Source organism: Hydra vulgaris, chromosome 13 (assembly GCF_038396675.1).
Source record: "Hydra vulgaris chromosome 13, alternate assembly HydraT2T_AEP".
NCBI lineage: Eukaryota > Metazoa > Cnidaria > Hydrozoa > Anthoathecata > Hydridae > Hydra > Hydra vulgaris.
Window position 1 is genome coordinate 48232849 of NC_088932.1, and position 13869 is coordinate 48246717.

General features: G+C 25.6%; 1 protein-coding gene across 2 annotated transcripts in view; it reads left to right on the forward strand.

Annotated features, from left to right (window-relative positions):
• LOC100200075 (asparagine--tRNA ligase, cytoplasmic) overlaps positions 1-13869 on the forward strand; it is a 47739-nt gene that overhangs the window by 19383 nt on the left and 14487 nt on the right. For both annotated transcript variants that reach the window (XM_065816437.1, XM_065816436.1), the window contains 7 exons: positions 109-198; positions 1204-1282; positions 3965-4122; positions 4232-4318; positions 5179-5235; positions 5429-5469; positions 10799-11035. In XM_065816437.1, coding sequence (XP_065672509.1) covers positions 109-198; positions 1204-1282; positions 3965-4122; positions 4232-4318; positions 5179-5235; positions 5429-5469; positions 10799-11035 — 749 coding nt within the window. The remainder of the gene's footprint in view (positions 1-108; positions 199-1203; positions 1283-3964; positions 4123-4231; positions 4319-5178; positions 5236-5428; positions 5470-10798; positions 11036-13869) is intronic.

A 13869-nucleotide genomic window follows, 5' to 3' on the forward strand; every position in this document is an offset into this window, starting at 1 on the left:
TGTGTGTGTGTGTGTGTGTGTGTGTGTGTGTGTGTGTGTGTGTATATGTATATATGTATATATATAGTATAATTAACTTTCAGTATAAACAGTATAATTAACTTTCAGGCTGAAAAAGCTGCTCAGCACGAAAAGAATTTAGAGGAAGCAAGAGGAATTGTTATTGTAGAAGATAAATCTCTTCCTGCTGCTAAACTGGTTTGATTTTGTTTTTACTAGTGTTCAAAATTTCAAAGATAATTTGATTTGAGGATAGGTTTGGTTTGTAATAATAAAGATATTTATAACAGGTATTTTCAAAAAAATTGAACAATAGTAATACCCTTATTTTAATAGTTATAATAATATTTTAAATATTTTATTTAATGCACCAACTTTTAATTGATTTTAACAATAGCATGCTTTTGCAATGCAAAAGATTTTTCAAGAAAGAAGACAAATTCAAGTGTTTTATCATATTTAAATATAAACTTATATCTCAAAAGTAACTGTCAAAACGCTAATAATTTTTAAAATCAAGTTGATTGATTCTTAAATGTGCATTTATAGTTAATTAGTTCTTTTTTGGCAATTTACAAGACAAATTGTGTTAAAATATTTTTTAGTCAAGCTTGCAAACCTTTGTGCTTTTTTTGACTGAAATGATTTTTTCAAACAATACTTGATTCTTTCACTCAATTGTAAAATAGTTTTGACTTTTCCTTTCTGACTAAAACATTCAATAACCCAAAAAATTTGAGGAAAATGCTGGTCATGGAAACACTTTTCTTTTAAATTTAGTTTTTCTTTTATACTTAAGGTTTAAAGAAACATTCTTTTGACATTAAGTAAATTAAGATTCATCATCCAAAATAATTTTTTTTTTTTTTGCTGTTCAGGCTATTTTGTAAATGATTCTGGGTGACTATTTAATGCATTTCTTCTTAATATTCATGTGTGTGTCCATTTTTTTAATGGTTACATTGGGATTCCTAAAAAAAGCAACAAACTGGTTTAATTTATGCGAAGTTCTATTTTTGAGAGAAAACCTGTTATCTTAAAATATATTTTTAACAAAGGTTTTTAATTATATTTATAAAATAAAAGTATAAATATAAAGTATAAAAATGTTAAATTTTTATGTCTATTACCGAAATTTTATTTCGGTCACTTTACCATTTGTTTGTATTATATGGTTTTATAACCAAATATTTTCAATAATAGATTAAAATTCGAAGCACCAATGAGCATAGAGAAGAAAGGGTTAAAATTTATGGTTGGGTTCATCGTCTGCGTCAACAAGGTTAATATTGTTTCACTCTCTACTCTCTTTCACATTTTTGTAAATTTTACCCTCATTAAATAGAAATATCTTTGTAAATTAATTAGACTTAGGTATTGTTGCACATCAATACATAATGACTCCATCTCATAAATCTCTTTATATTTAATCTATATTTCTAATAATACCATCAGATATAATGAGAAATATAGATTTAAAATATAAAGTGATTTATAACATTAGTGAATTGAATTAAGACAAAAAAAAAATGGAGCATAATAATAACCTTAGCAGATAATATTTTATTAGAAAATAAATCCAATCCAAAAATATTCCCCAAGTAGATTCTCTTAAGAAGATTAGATTTGATTCGAAAGATTTGAAATTTGAATATTTACATATACTAGTAGTAAAAGTTTTCCAAAAACATACAATTTGACATTACTATTAAAAGAAGCTCTTCGTATATTAATCAAAAAAAATTGTATTCAAAGTTAAACTTTCCTTCAATTGCCAAATGTGTTTAGTCATAAAAGTTCATTCCTTTGATTAACTAAAAAAGTGGAGTAAAAAAACAACTTTAAAAAAGTGCCATTATTGCAAATAAATTGATGCTCAATAAAATTCAAGTTAAAGTTACAGTTTTTTAAAATATATAAAATATTTTTAATTATTTTATACTTTTATTACATTTTAAAAACTTTAAAATTTTAACTTAAAATCAAAAAACTACAACTACACTTGTTGTTAGTATTAAAAACCAGTGTGGTATAAATAATCTGAGTATTCAAATTTGTATTTACTTTTTTTCAAATGTGTATTAAAATTTTTTCAAAATTAATAGATATCTTTATTAAATATTCAAGTAGACACATCGCAGTTAATAATAGAAAAGTGACCACCTCTACAGGCCTTCAATCTTTTAAAATTTTCCATTAAATATTGACATAATTGCAGTTCAATTTGAGTAATTTGCCTAATTATGTTTTCTTACAGATATTGAATGGTTTGAGGATTATTAGTGTAAACCTTTCTTTTTAGAAAATCTCATAAAAAGAAATCTAAAGGTCACATCTTGGTGACCAATTAACAGATCTAGTTTGAGAAATTATTTGATCACATTTTAAAAATTGTTTCTGTTGCTTCATGACACTGTCATACACAGTCGCACTATGCGCCACTAAAGGGGAATAGGATTTTACTTACATTTTTTAAAGATTTTTTCAATATTGACTTTTTAAAGAAAAGGAATTAAATTAGTAGTTGCTAATTAAAAAATACTTTGTTTTAAGTTTTTTTAATTTTTTTTTTTAAGAGGGGAAATTTTAGAATTAAAAAAACTCATGTTTTTGATAAATTGAATCACTTATGATAAAAATCAAGCTTTTGCATTATACTTTTTTTCACCTAATCGCAATAATTTAGATCTTCCTATATTTATGAACAGTAATGTACTGGATGAGTCATTTACCCTTCATCTTCTAGGATTAACTCTTACTTCCAATCTTTCTTGGAAAACATATATCAAATCCATTGTAGAATTAGCATCTGCTAATGTTACATCTCTTTATTGTGCTTGACACTTTCTTACTCCGGATTCTATTATTTATCTCTATAAATCTCAAATCCGCCCTTGTATGGAATACTGTTGCCATATCTGGGGCGGATCTTCCAATGATACCCTTTCTCTTTTAGACAAGGTGCAAAAATGCATTGTAAACATAGTTGGACCTGCTCTAGCAGCCAACCTCCAACCCTTATCACATTGTCGTAATGTTGCTTCTCTTTCTCTCTTTTACAAATACTATTTATAATTATAAAATATAAAATACTATAACTCTTATTCCTTTAGTTTTTTCCCTTGAACATCAGTTCTTTGGAATTTTCTTCCTTCACCTTACTTTCCTGATTCATGTAATTTGCAATCTTTTAAGTTGTCTGTCAATTGTTATCTTGCTCTTCAATCTTCATCTTTTCTCTTCCAGTAACTTCCAACTCTAAATAAAGGTTGCTTGCAGCCTTGTTGGAAGCGAAGATGTAAAAAAAAAAATTGTACTTAGATATTTTCAATTTAATAATATATTAAGTTAATTAAAAACCAAAAGAAGCCATTGCATTTACACATCCCTTAACTAAATAAAAAATTAAATTTTGAATTTAAATATTAAGTTTAAATATGTTTTAATAATTATTTTATTGAAAATTTTTATAAATTGACCTACGGAAAAGACTTAAAGAAAGGAATTTTGCCTTATGAAGGAATTTTATTGTTTAAAATTTAAGCAGACTAAGACTGTGCTCAAACTTGTTTCTCCATGAAACGGCCTTGTTCGTCAAGGTTCGTATTTCGGAGTTATAGAGTTAAGAGATGGTTATAACCACAATTAAGTAGCCTCCTCGTCTGTAGTGGCCTTCTTGGCCTTGGGGAGGTAAATTAACACAAAAATAAAGTTGTAAAATCCGTTGATGCTCTTAATAATTCTATGTGATGATCTTTGCATTTATTGCAATTCATTGCAATCATATTTTAATCTCAAAAATTTATTTAAATTTTTGAGATTAAAATATATATTTTTACATATCAAATTTTTGCTAAATAATTTTTATTATAAGCAATCTTAAAGACTTTATTTAGCTTATATTCTTCCTTTTTTTTTTCATAAAAAAAATGACAAAAAACAACATTTTTAAAATTATTTTTAGGAAAAAATCTAATGTTCATTGTGCTTAGAGATGGAACAGGATTTCTTCAATGTGTTTTAAATGATCAGCTTTGTCAAACATACAATGCTGTCAGGTTAAGTACAGAGTCATCTGTACTGTTGTACGGAACTATACAAGAACTTCCTGAAGGAAAATCAGTTAGTGTTTTTTTGTTTATTTGTTTGTTTAAATAGCAACTTAAGATGTTAATTAAAGTTAAGATATTTTTTATAAATTTAAGTTGATTTTGCTATTGATTTTGTTTAGGCACCTGGTGGTCATGAAATGATAGTTGATTATTGGGAAGTTGTTGGATTTTCTCCTGCTGGTGGTCTTGAAAATGTTGTAACTGAGGTATATAAACTGTAGTAATATATATTGACTTAACTGAGTAATAAACTGTAATATATATTGACTTAGATAACTGAGTGATAAACTTTAGTTGCTGAACTATACAAACTGTTCTAATGAATGTGTATTAATTATGTAAACAGTATTTAATAGGTATACAATCTGTGGCAAATAAGCAATATGGCTCGACCAAAATTAGTTAAATGACTCAATAAATTATTGAGAATAACTATAAAAATGCTCAATAGTCAAGTAGATGCAGCAGTGTTGTAGTGTTAGAGTGCTTGCTTCATAAGCGAGAGGTTTTGACTTTGATTCCCACCATATCCCTGGTAGTACCACACTCAACTTGTTTCTCTGTGAAGCAGCCTTGGTTGTCAAGGTTTGTGTTTTAGGAGTTTTAGAGTTAAGAGAGAGTTGTAACCATAATTAAGTAGCCTCCTCGTCTGCAGTGGCCTTCTTGGCCTGGTTGAGGTTAATTACAAAAAACAAAAAAAAAGATGCGTTTTTAGAGAAATTAGCTTTTAATTAGATGGTGGAAAAAGTAGGGCAGTATTTTAGTTTAGAAAAGTTATGTTTTGTTTTTAAACTTAACATATTGAATAATTATAATTTCTGCAGGTTTCTCTAAGAATCAAATATTGTTTTCATCAGTCTCTATGTAACAATTTTGATAAATTAAAATTAATTCTAAAAAAGCAACTAAAAAAAAAGCAAAAACTTAAAACTCAAGTTAATCTATTAAAATGTTTTCATAATCTTTTTATAAAGTTTTTTTTTTTTAATTAGTCTGTTGGCCTAAAATTTATAAATTAATGTTTAAGTTTAGAGAATTTGTTTAAATTTTTACAATATTTTTTTAGCAATCCAGTATTGATACACAACTTGACAATAGACATCTTACCCTACGTGGTGAACATGTAAGTTGTTGTTGTTTTTGTTTTGTTGTTGTTGTTGTTTTTTGTTTGTTGTTGTTGTTTTTTTTTTTTTTTTTTTGAGTAAAGTCTCTCTTCATAGATTTTTATATGTCTTTATAATGGCTTACTTAAACTATTATTAATTGAAATAGTTATTTGGTATAAAATTTAAATATAAAATATTTTTTTGTTTTAGTTGTCAAAGATTTTAAGAATAAGATCTACTGTTACTCATTGGTGAGAAATATGTGTGTTTTTTAATATCAGGTCTTGTTTTAAAGCGTAAACTGGCGCACCATTTATTAATGCCCTAAGCCATTTAACATAAGCAGTAAACCATTTCACCTAAGCCATTTTTTACACTTTTTTAATATTTAAACAAGTCTAAAGATATCATTTAAGTGGTAAGATAGAAGAAGTAATTAACGTTATAAAAGCCTATAAAGTTTGAATGACGATTATGTAAAAAAAAATTGCATTAAAATTACATTTGATATTTGCATTATTTACAAATGTTTAAAAAAAAATTCATTTTCATTATACTAACTTTTCCACCAAAAATGTCCAGCAAAAGAAAAAAAAAGATGCTTAAAAAAAGAAATCATTAAAAAAAACATAAAAAAAACTTATTTATAATCTTGTAATTGCAAGAATATTTATTTAGACAATATCTCATAGCAAACAATAACAAAAGTAATTACCAAATTCTATAAATAATTAAAAAACAAAACAAAAAATTATTAGCTAAAAAATAGTTCACATTAAATTTTATTTTATATTAGCGTCACTTTTGATATTTTAATTTTTTGTTTGTTTGTTTTGTTATAATGATTGATTTTGTTAAAATAATATAAAAAATTGTTACAAACTTTAAACGACATCTTATAAAGAATTTTTTTTTTTTATAATTGAAAAAAACTTCTTTTATGGATATAACTCTATTATTCACTTTTTTTCTTGAATTTATGCTTAAAGCAATATAACTCTTATAACTTTTGCAATGTCTTCGTTTATATTTATAAGTTTTATTTTGCAAAAAATAGTTGTTAAGAAAAACGATTTTTTAACTTATAACACTGCATCAAAAATATGTTCATAAAGATAACTTAAATTTTTTGCCTTTCTCAATTGCAAGCACAATGGTATATATTTTTCTAATAAGTTGTACTTGGAAACTTTAATCTTTGTTTGTTACAAAAAAAAAGCACTGGTAAAGTAATTAACTTTAAGTTTAAGTTTTTTCTTTGCAACATGTATTATTTTTTGTTTATTAATAACTTTTTAAAAGTAAAAAATCATTATTTGCAAAGTTACAATTTTAAGAAATAATGAAAAAAAAAATTAAGATATTTTAATTCATTTTTACAAATGTCAAGAAAAGAAAGAAATTAGTTTATGTTAAATGATAATAAAAAATAAATGATAATGATAATAAAATGATAATAAAAAATATTAAATTTAATTATTTAATATTAAAAAAAAAAAAATTGAAACAAAATAGGCATTCCACAATATATATACAATTAGAAAATAACACTTCTAGTTTTATTATTCTTAATTAGTAAAATAAACTTGATTTGCAATAGTTAAAAAAGTTAATGTCTGTAAATAAAAATAAAAAAAAAAGATAAAATTATGATGTCAAAATCACAAGGAGCTAATGAGCTAAGCCATTTTTTTAATATTAATTTTTTCTTAATTTTTCGCTGAAATAAAAGCCAATATAGCTTTTTAGTTTGTCTATGTTGACATCAAACCTTATGCAGGCCTTGTTAAGGAGCAATCACATTTTATGTACAAAATGGGAATTTTACCTACGTGTTAAACCGTTTTTGTTATGCCAAAGCTTTTTTTAAATTCAATATTTAAACAGTCTTTGAAACAGTTTATGCAAAAAACATTAAGCAGTAAATAGTTGTAAAAAAAACTTTTTAACTGCATTTGTGAAATAACTTTTTTTTTAAATAAAAAAAAAGATTTTTTTCCTACTCTCTCTTTCTAAAAATTTTTAGCTTGAATTTATTTTATCATATTTAAATTAAATTTATTATTAAATATTAATAAATTTAAGTTTATTTTATTAAATTTAATTTGATAAAATAAATTCCATCTAATTTTGTTGGTAAATAATATATCCTGTCGGCAAATTTTTTTTAGAATAAAATTGTATTAATGAATTTTTTTAGTAAACTTTATTAAACAAATTTATAAAAAATTATTTTTTTTTGTTTTTTGAAATTGTTTTTTAAACAAAAGTTTTTTCATTATCATTAATTGATCATATAATAAACCTCAATTAGAAATGATTAACTAGTTTATGAGTAGAACAAGAAGATTTTGTTTCAGCCAAAAAAAAATTGTTGATAGATTTTTTTTTTTTGACAGTTAAAAAATTCACCTATAAGCAATTGCCCCCCTTATTTAAAAAAAAAAAAAAAGTTTGAGAAAGTAAACATAAGATGATAGTGATGTGTGTTATGAATCTTTTAAGAAATTAATAGTATAAGTTTAAATAATTATAAGTTTTTTGAAATAAGGAAATATTTATTTTTCCAAACAGCATATAAATTTTATTTATAAAAAAGTTGTTAAATTTAAAAATATTTTAAAAAGGTAAAGACTTAAAATGATTTTTAAAGTGGTTTGCAGTACTTTAAAATATGCAACTGGCATAGTTTAACTTTTAACAATGTAAATATGTAAATTGAGTAAAGTTTTATTTACTTGTGTTATGCTTTTCCGTTATTCAACAAAATTTCATTACAAGGCCTGTTATGTTGTTAATGATTGCATGCATTATAATTGAGTTAGTTTCATTGTGAAATCTATATAAGCAGGAGTGGAAATAAATGTTATACATCGGCATCCCTCAGACTGCATTTGAGACCTGTATGAGGGAGGCAGCCATCCATTGTTTATTTTTTCTGACAAAATGAACATTAGTTGATTGTCCTTCTCTAGCAAATCATAAGAATGGTCCAAGGAGGTGCAATGTTTTTTACTACAAATCTCTGAGTAGAAACAAATAACTTTCTACTACTATTTTAAAGTTAAATTTAGTATGTTGTACTTTATGGATAAGTACCTAACACTAAATTTACCTATAAAATAAATCATAACAACTGTAAAAATAAATTTCTAAACTTAACTAAAAAAAAAATACTAAACTTAACTAAAAAAAAAAACTTAAATAAATATACTTAATGTGCTTAAAGACATTTATTTGCCTAAGGTAGCCATAGCAATTTACTTGCAAAAGTTTGCAAAATTTATTGAATATATTTTGTACTTAAAAATGCAAAATATTAAATTATTTATTTTGTATTTAAAATTTATGTGTTATTTGGCTTATTGTCTCAATTAACAACTCTTTTATTCACCAGCAATCGTATAAGACTTGTTGTCCTTAGAATAGAAAAAATGAATTTTTCTCTTGTGACATACATAATAACAGATTTTTTAAAAACTGATAAAAGTTCAAATCTTTTTAAAATTGTTCTTTTAAAAAATTACTCTAATTCTGTTCAATATTTTTTAAAATCTGAAATTTATGTATTTACTTTTACTTATGAAAATATCAATCATCTTGTTATACCAAAATTTTTTCTTTTGCTTTATTTTATAGCAAAACAATTAAATGAAAAAATTGAATAGAAATATTAACCTAAAAACCTTTTGAATGAAAAAATTAAATATACTTAGATTTTTAATATGCTAGATCAAAAAGCATTAAATCTAGAAAGACATGAAATCTAATGAGTTTGATATTTTTTAGAGTTTACAGGTTTTCAAGTTTCAAGGTTTTTTTGTTTTATATTTGATTTCTTTTGGTCTTCATTCATTGTGCATATATTTTTGTCATCAATTCTATTTTAAACAGTTTTTTTATAACTGTTTAAAGCGTTTTAAATAATGTAATATTTGGGTTTTTAATTTTATATTTTAAAGCAATATGTTAAGTAAAAACAATAACTAAAAGTAATATTGTAAAAGTAATTTATGCATTTCTTGCGCATTATAACAACAACTGAAGCTTTAAATTGTAACATAAGCTGTAAATTATAACAGTAACTTGAACTATTTTAAACTGGTCAAATTTGAATACTATGAGATTATGCAAATATCAGCGGTTTTATATTTAAAAAAAATAGAAATTGCAAAATAAAGTACAAACAATGCAATTTTTTTACTAATCCAATCCTTGTACTGCAAAGCATGGTAGATTTAAGCCTAATAATTTTTGCAAATCTACTTCAGTTTAAAAATGTTTTCTACTTTATAAATTTTTTTTATAAAATTTTTTCTATTTTATACTAAAAAATGTTAAATGCATAGGTATTTTTAAAATACTATGTTTTTAGAAAATTAAAATTTAATTTGATAATGATAAAAAATTGTTAATACCTAAAAATAAATAATAGAAAAATAAAAAATTGATTTGATAACTCTATAATTTTTAAATAATTCTGTAAAATTAAATAATTATGTATTGAAAATAAAATAGTTATCTGAAAATGTTTTAATACAGTTTCCGAATGTTTCGGCTGAGTACTTAAGATTTTCTAATTAATATCATGCATAACTGATATATAAGGGAAATCAGGACTAGTTGCAACAGAGGTAAGTTGCGACAAGGATGTATTTTAAGTTAACCAAAAAAAACTCTCAAATAATTATTTTAAAACCAATTTAAAAAACAATCACCTTAATTCCTATTTGTTTACAAATTGTTTTATATTTATCCATAAAATATGCAGAGTTGGTTGTGCATTCATTTATTTTAAATTAACCAAAAAAAAATTCAAGTATTTAAAGTTTAATGTCATGTTATGAAATTTTATATTGATCTACTTTTAGTTCAACACACGTTTGAATATTTAACTATATCAAAATCTGCTTTGCTTCTCCTATTTATCCTGTAGAGGATAATTAAGAATTTTTTATCAGAAGATAATTTTTTTGGAAATGAAATCCATTAATCAATAGTTATTATGTTAGAACTAAAAACTAAAAATAATTAAAAAACCCCAATAATAATTGTAAAAACCATAAGGAAAATAAAACATTGTTATGCCTCAGTGAACAAAAAAAAACTAGTCCTGCATGGGTTTTATGTTGATTCCCATGAATCATGCACAGAACCAATATAAGAAACCATGTGGGACAAGCGTTTTTTTTTCACTGGGTATTGTATAGCTTTTTTTTTTAATTTACCCTATATTGATAATGTGTATTAGTTACTTTTTACAAACTCATTCTTGCTTTTTGCATTTCTACCCAAAATAAGGATTAAAAAATTTTCCTGAAGAAAATACAAAAATCTTTTTTCAAGCAAAAAGAAACTGTTTTTAGTGCCACTATCATTTGTATCAACTTTGCTTATATCTAGTGAAACTCCTTTCTAAAGTTTTATAGTTTTTATAGTTAAACCTCTTTAACTTTTTTTTCTATATATCTAATTTATATTGTAAAAAAATTAAGATTTACAAATATCTGAATAAAAAATATAGTTTTAGGTACAAATATTTTTACTTCTTATATTTATTGTGAACATTTTATACTTTAGTTTTCGTGAACATTATTTTGCAAGAGGTTATGTAGAAATAACTCCTCCTACATTAGTTCAAACTCAATGTGAGGGAGGAAGTACTTTGTTTAAATTTGATTATTTTGGAGAACCTGCATACTTGACTCAATCTTCCCAGTTATACTTAGAGACTGCAATTCCAGCAGTTGGTGATGTGTTTTGCATTGCTCAATCGTACAGAGCAGAACAGTCAAGAACAAGAAGACATTTAGCAGAGTAAGCTTAAGCAATTTTATTGGTATTTTTTTATAAAGTAAAACATCTGGATAAAGCATACTGTTAAATTTTATCTTTTATATTTTGCGTATTTGTAAATTTTATCTAATTTTTTTTTTTTTTTGAATTGTAAAGCATGTGCGGAGTGTTCATTCTTTGACTATCTCATAGCCTGCTGCTACAAGGAAGTGCTGCTAAATTGACTGAGGGTTTTTTTGGGGCAGGAAGTCTCTCAAATAATATAAAAACTTAAAAAAAAACTTTTTTCAGTCTTAAAAACAACCAGCAAAACAATTCTCCAGAAAACAGACGTCTGTTTATTACTACTAGAAACCATTGTAAAAAGGTTTTGTCTATCGCCCAAGCCCGCTATTCTCAGGTCATGAAATCTCATATCTCATCTCAAAAATTAGGCTCTCGCGTATTCTGGAAAATCTTTAATAGTATTAATAATAAGGGCAAGTCTTTAATTCCACCTCTCTTGTATGGTTCAGACTTTGTCACATTCTGGAGAGCGATCTGATTCGTCTAACTACCGTCCCATTAGTCTTCTTCCTATCATAAGCAAGGTTTTTGAATCTTTAGTTAACAAACACTTAATCTCTCATCTCGAATCTAATAACTTACTTTCTGACCATCGATATGGATTTCGATCTTCTGGTTTTACAGCTGATTTGCTAACAGTAATAACCGATAGCTTTTATCATGCATTAGATAAAGGTGGCGAGGTTAAGGCCATTGCTCTTGACATTTCAAAAGCTTTTGATAAAGTTCGGCATGCTGGTCTTCTCTATAAGCTTTCTTCTCTATAAGCTTTCTTCTTATGGTGTATCTGGCAAAATCTTTAAAATTACTGAATCCTTCCTTTCCAATCGAAGTATAAAAGTTGTCCTCGATGGACAGCACTCTTCTTATTCTGTAACTTTAAGGGTTCCTCAAGGTTCTATTCTTGGCCCTATACTCTTTTTAATTTACATTAATGATCTTCCAAATACTCTCACATCTAAGGTGGGATTGTTTGCTGATGATACTACCATCTGTTCCTGTCGTGATAAGAAACCAACACTCTCGGATTGCTTGGAGGGGGCATCTGAACTTGAAAAGGATCTCACTTCTGCTACAGCATGGGGCTCACAGTGGCTGGTGAACTTCAATACAGATAAAACTCAATTTCTTTTAGCTAATCATTATTGCAATAATTTAGATCTTCTTATTTATGAATGGTAATGTTTTTGATGGTTTTGATGATTCATATTTATGAATGGTAGTGTTTTACTGTTATTGTTCCTAAGTGCTCCAATAACTCTTATTCCTCTAGTTTTTTTTCTCGAACATCATTTCTTTGAAATTTGCTTCGTTCATCTTGCTTTCCTGATTTATGTAATTTGCAATCTTCTAAGTTGTCTGTCAATCGTTTTCTTGCTCTATAAACTTCATCTTTTCTCTTCCAGTAACTTCCAACTCTAATAGTGGTTGCTTGCAGCCTTGTTGGAAGTGAAGATGTTGAATAAAAAATTATTATTATTATATGATTGAGTCGAGTTCTATAATTATTAGAAATGTGAATAAAGTAGTAAAAGATATTAATATAAAACCATCATTATCACCAATAATTTCAATATACTCTTTACTAATATTCATAGTCATGGTCTTTTCATCTTACTTTTTAAAAAATTTGCTGTTTGTTAGACTAATTTAAATTTGGCTGGTTTACCTCTGAAACTTCGAGTTAATGGGTATTATCTTTTGGTTTGATGTAGTCACAGTTATCACTTGGTTGGACTATGTGTTATACATGTTATATATATGCTCTTATTTGTCAGGTTTAAATCCTCTTTTTTCTATCATATGGCTATTCTAAAAAGTCATCTTTCTTTTTTTTCTTTATTGTTTTCCATTTCAATTCAGTGTAATGAGAAATTAAATACTCATTATGCTGAATTGCATATCTGGCTTTAATGCTCTAAATTTTTGTTTCTATGTAAATCGTTGTTACTTATTTCCCAGACAACCCTAATCATTTACCCTCACTCCTTGATTTGTGTCTTGTTTGTGGTTGGTTTCTATTTGTTCTAATTCATGTGATGAATTAGATTCAGATTATGTATTGATATGATCTCACTAAAATTTTGATCTCTTACTTCTTCTACATCATGTGCACCTTATCATCACACCCTATCATCATGCCTTATTATACTACTACCTAAGGCTGACTGGGATTCATTTTTTATTTCATTATGATGATCTTTAGGCTGATGCCTTTTGTCTCTCTGCAGAAAATTGCACTTTTTTTATTATCTCCTGAATTCAGACAGGCATGGAAACTTTTATTTGTCACTTTCAAGTCAATCCTTATTCTCTTTGTGAGGCTATTTTAAATTCAGCTGTTCCTCCTTCAGATTTCAGTATTGATGTGTACTATCCTTTGATTCACAATGACCCCCATAATCACCCTTTTTATATATATATATATATATATATATATATATATAAAAAAGGGTGTCCCAAAAATATTTTTTTGTAAGTTTTGTTATGGTCACATGATATCACCTGCAAAATTTAAAAAAATTTTTTAGACAAAGTCATAAAAAGTCAAAATAGTAATTTAGAAAAAATCATAAAAAATGTGTAATAACTAATACTCAGTTACTGAACTTTTTCCACATATTTACCATGTTGCTTACTTATTAAATAATATAAATGTATAATAATATAATGTTTAATAATAATATAAATCTACATATCTACAAGATAGTCATGCCTGCAGTGTTTAAAGTCATTTCTGTGTTTTTCAACCACTTGCAGCAGTTGTTTTTGTTTCTCATTCCAATTGT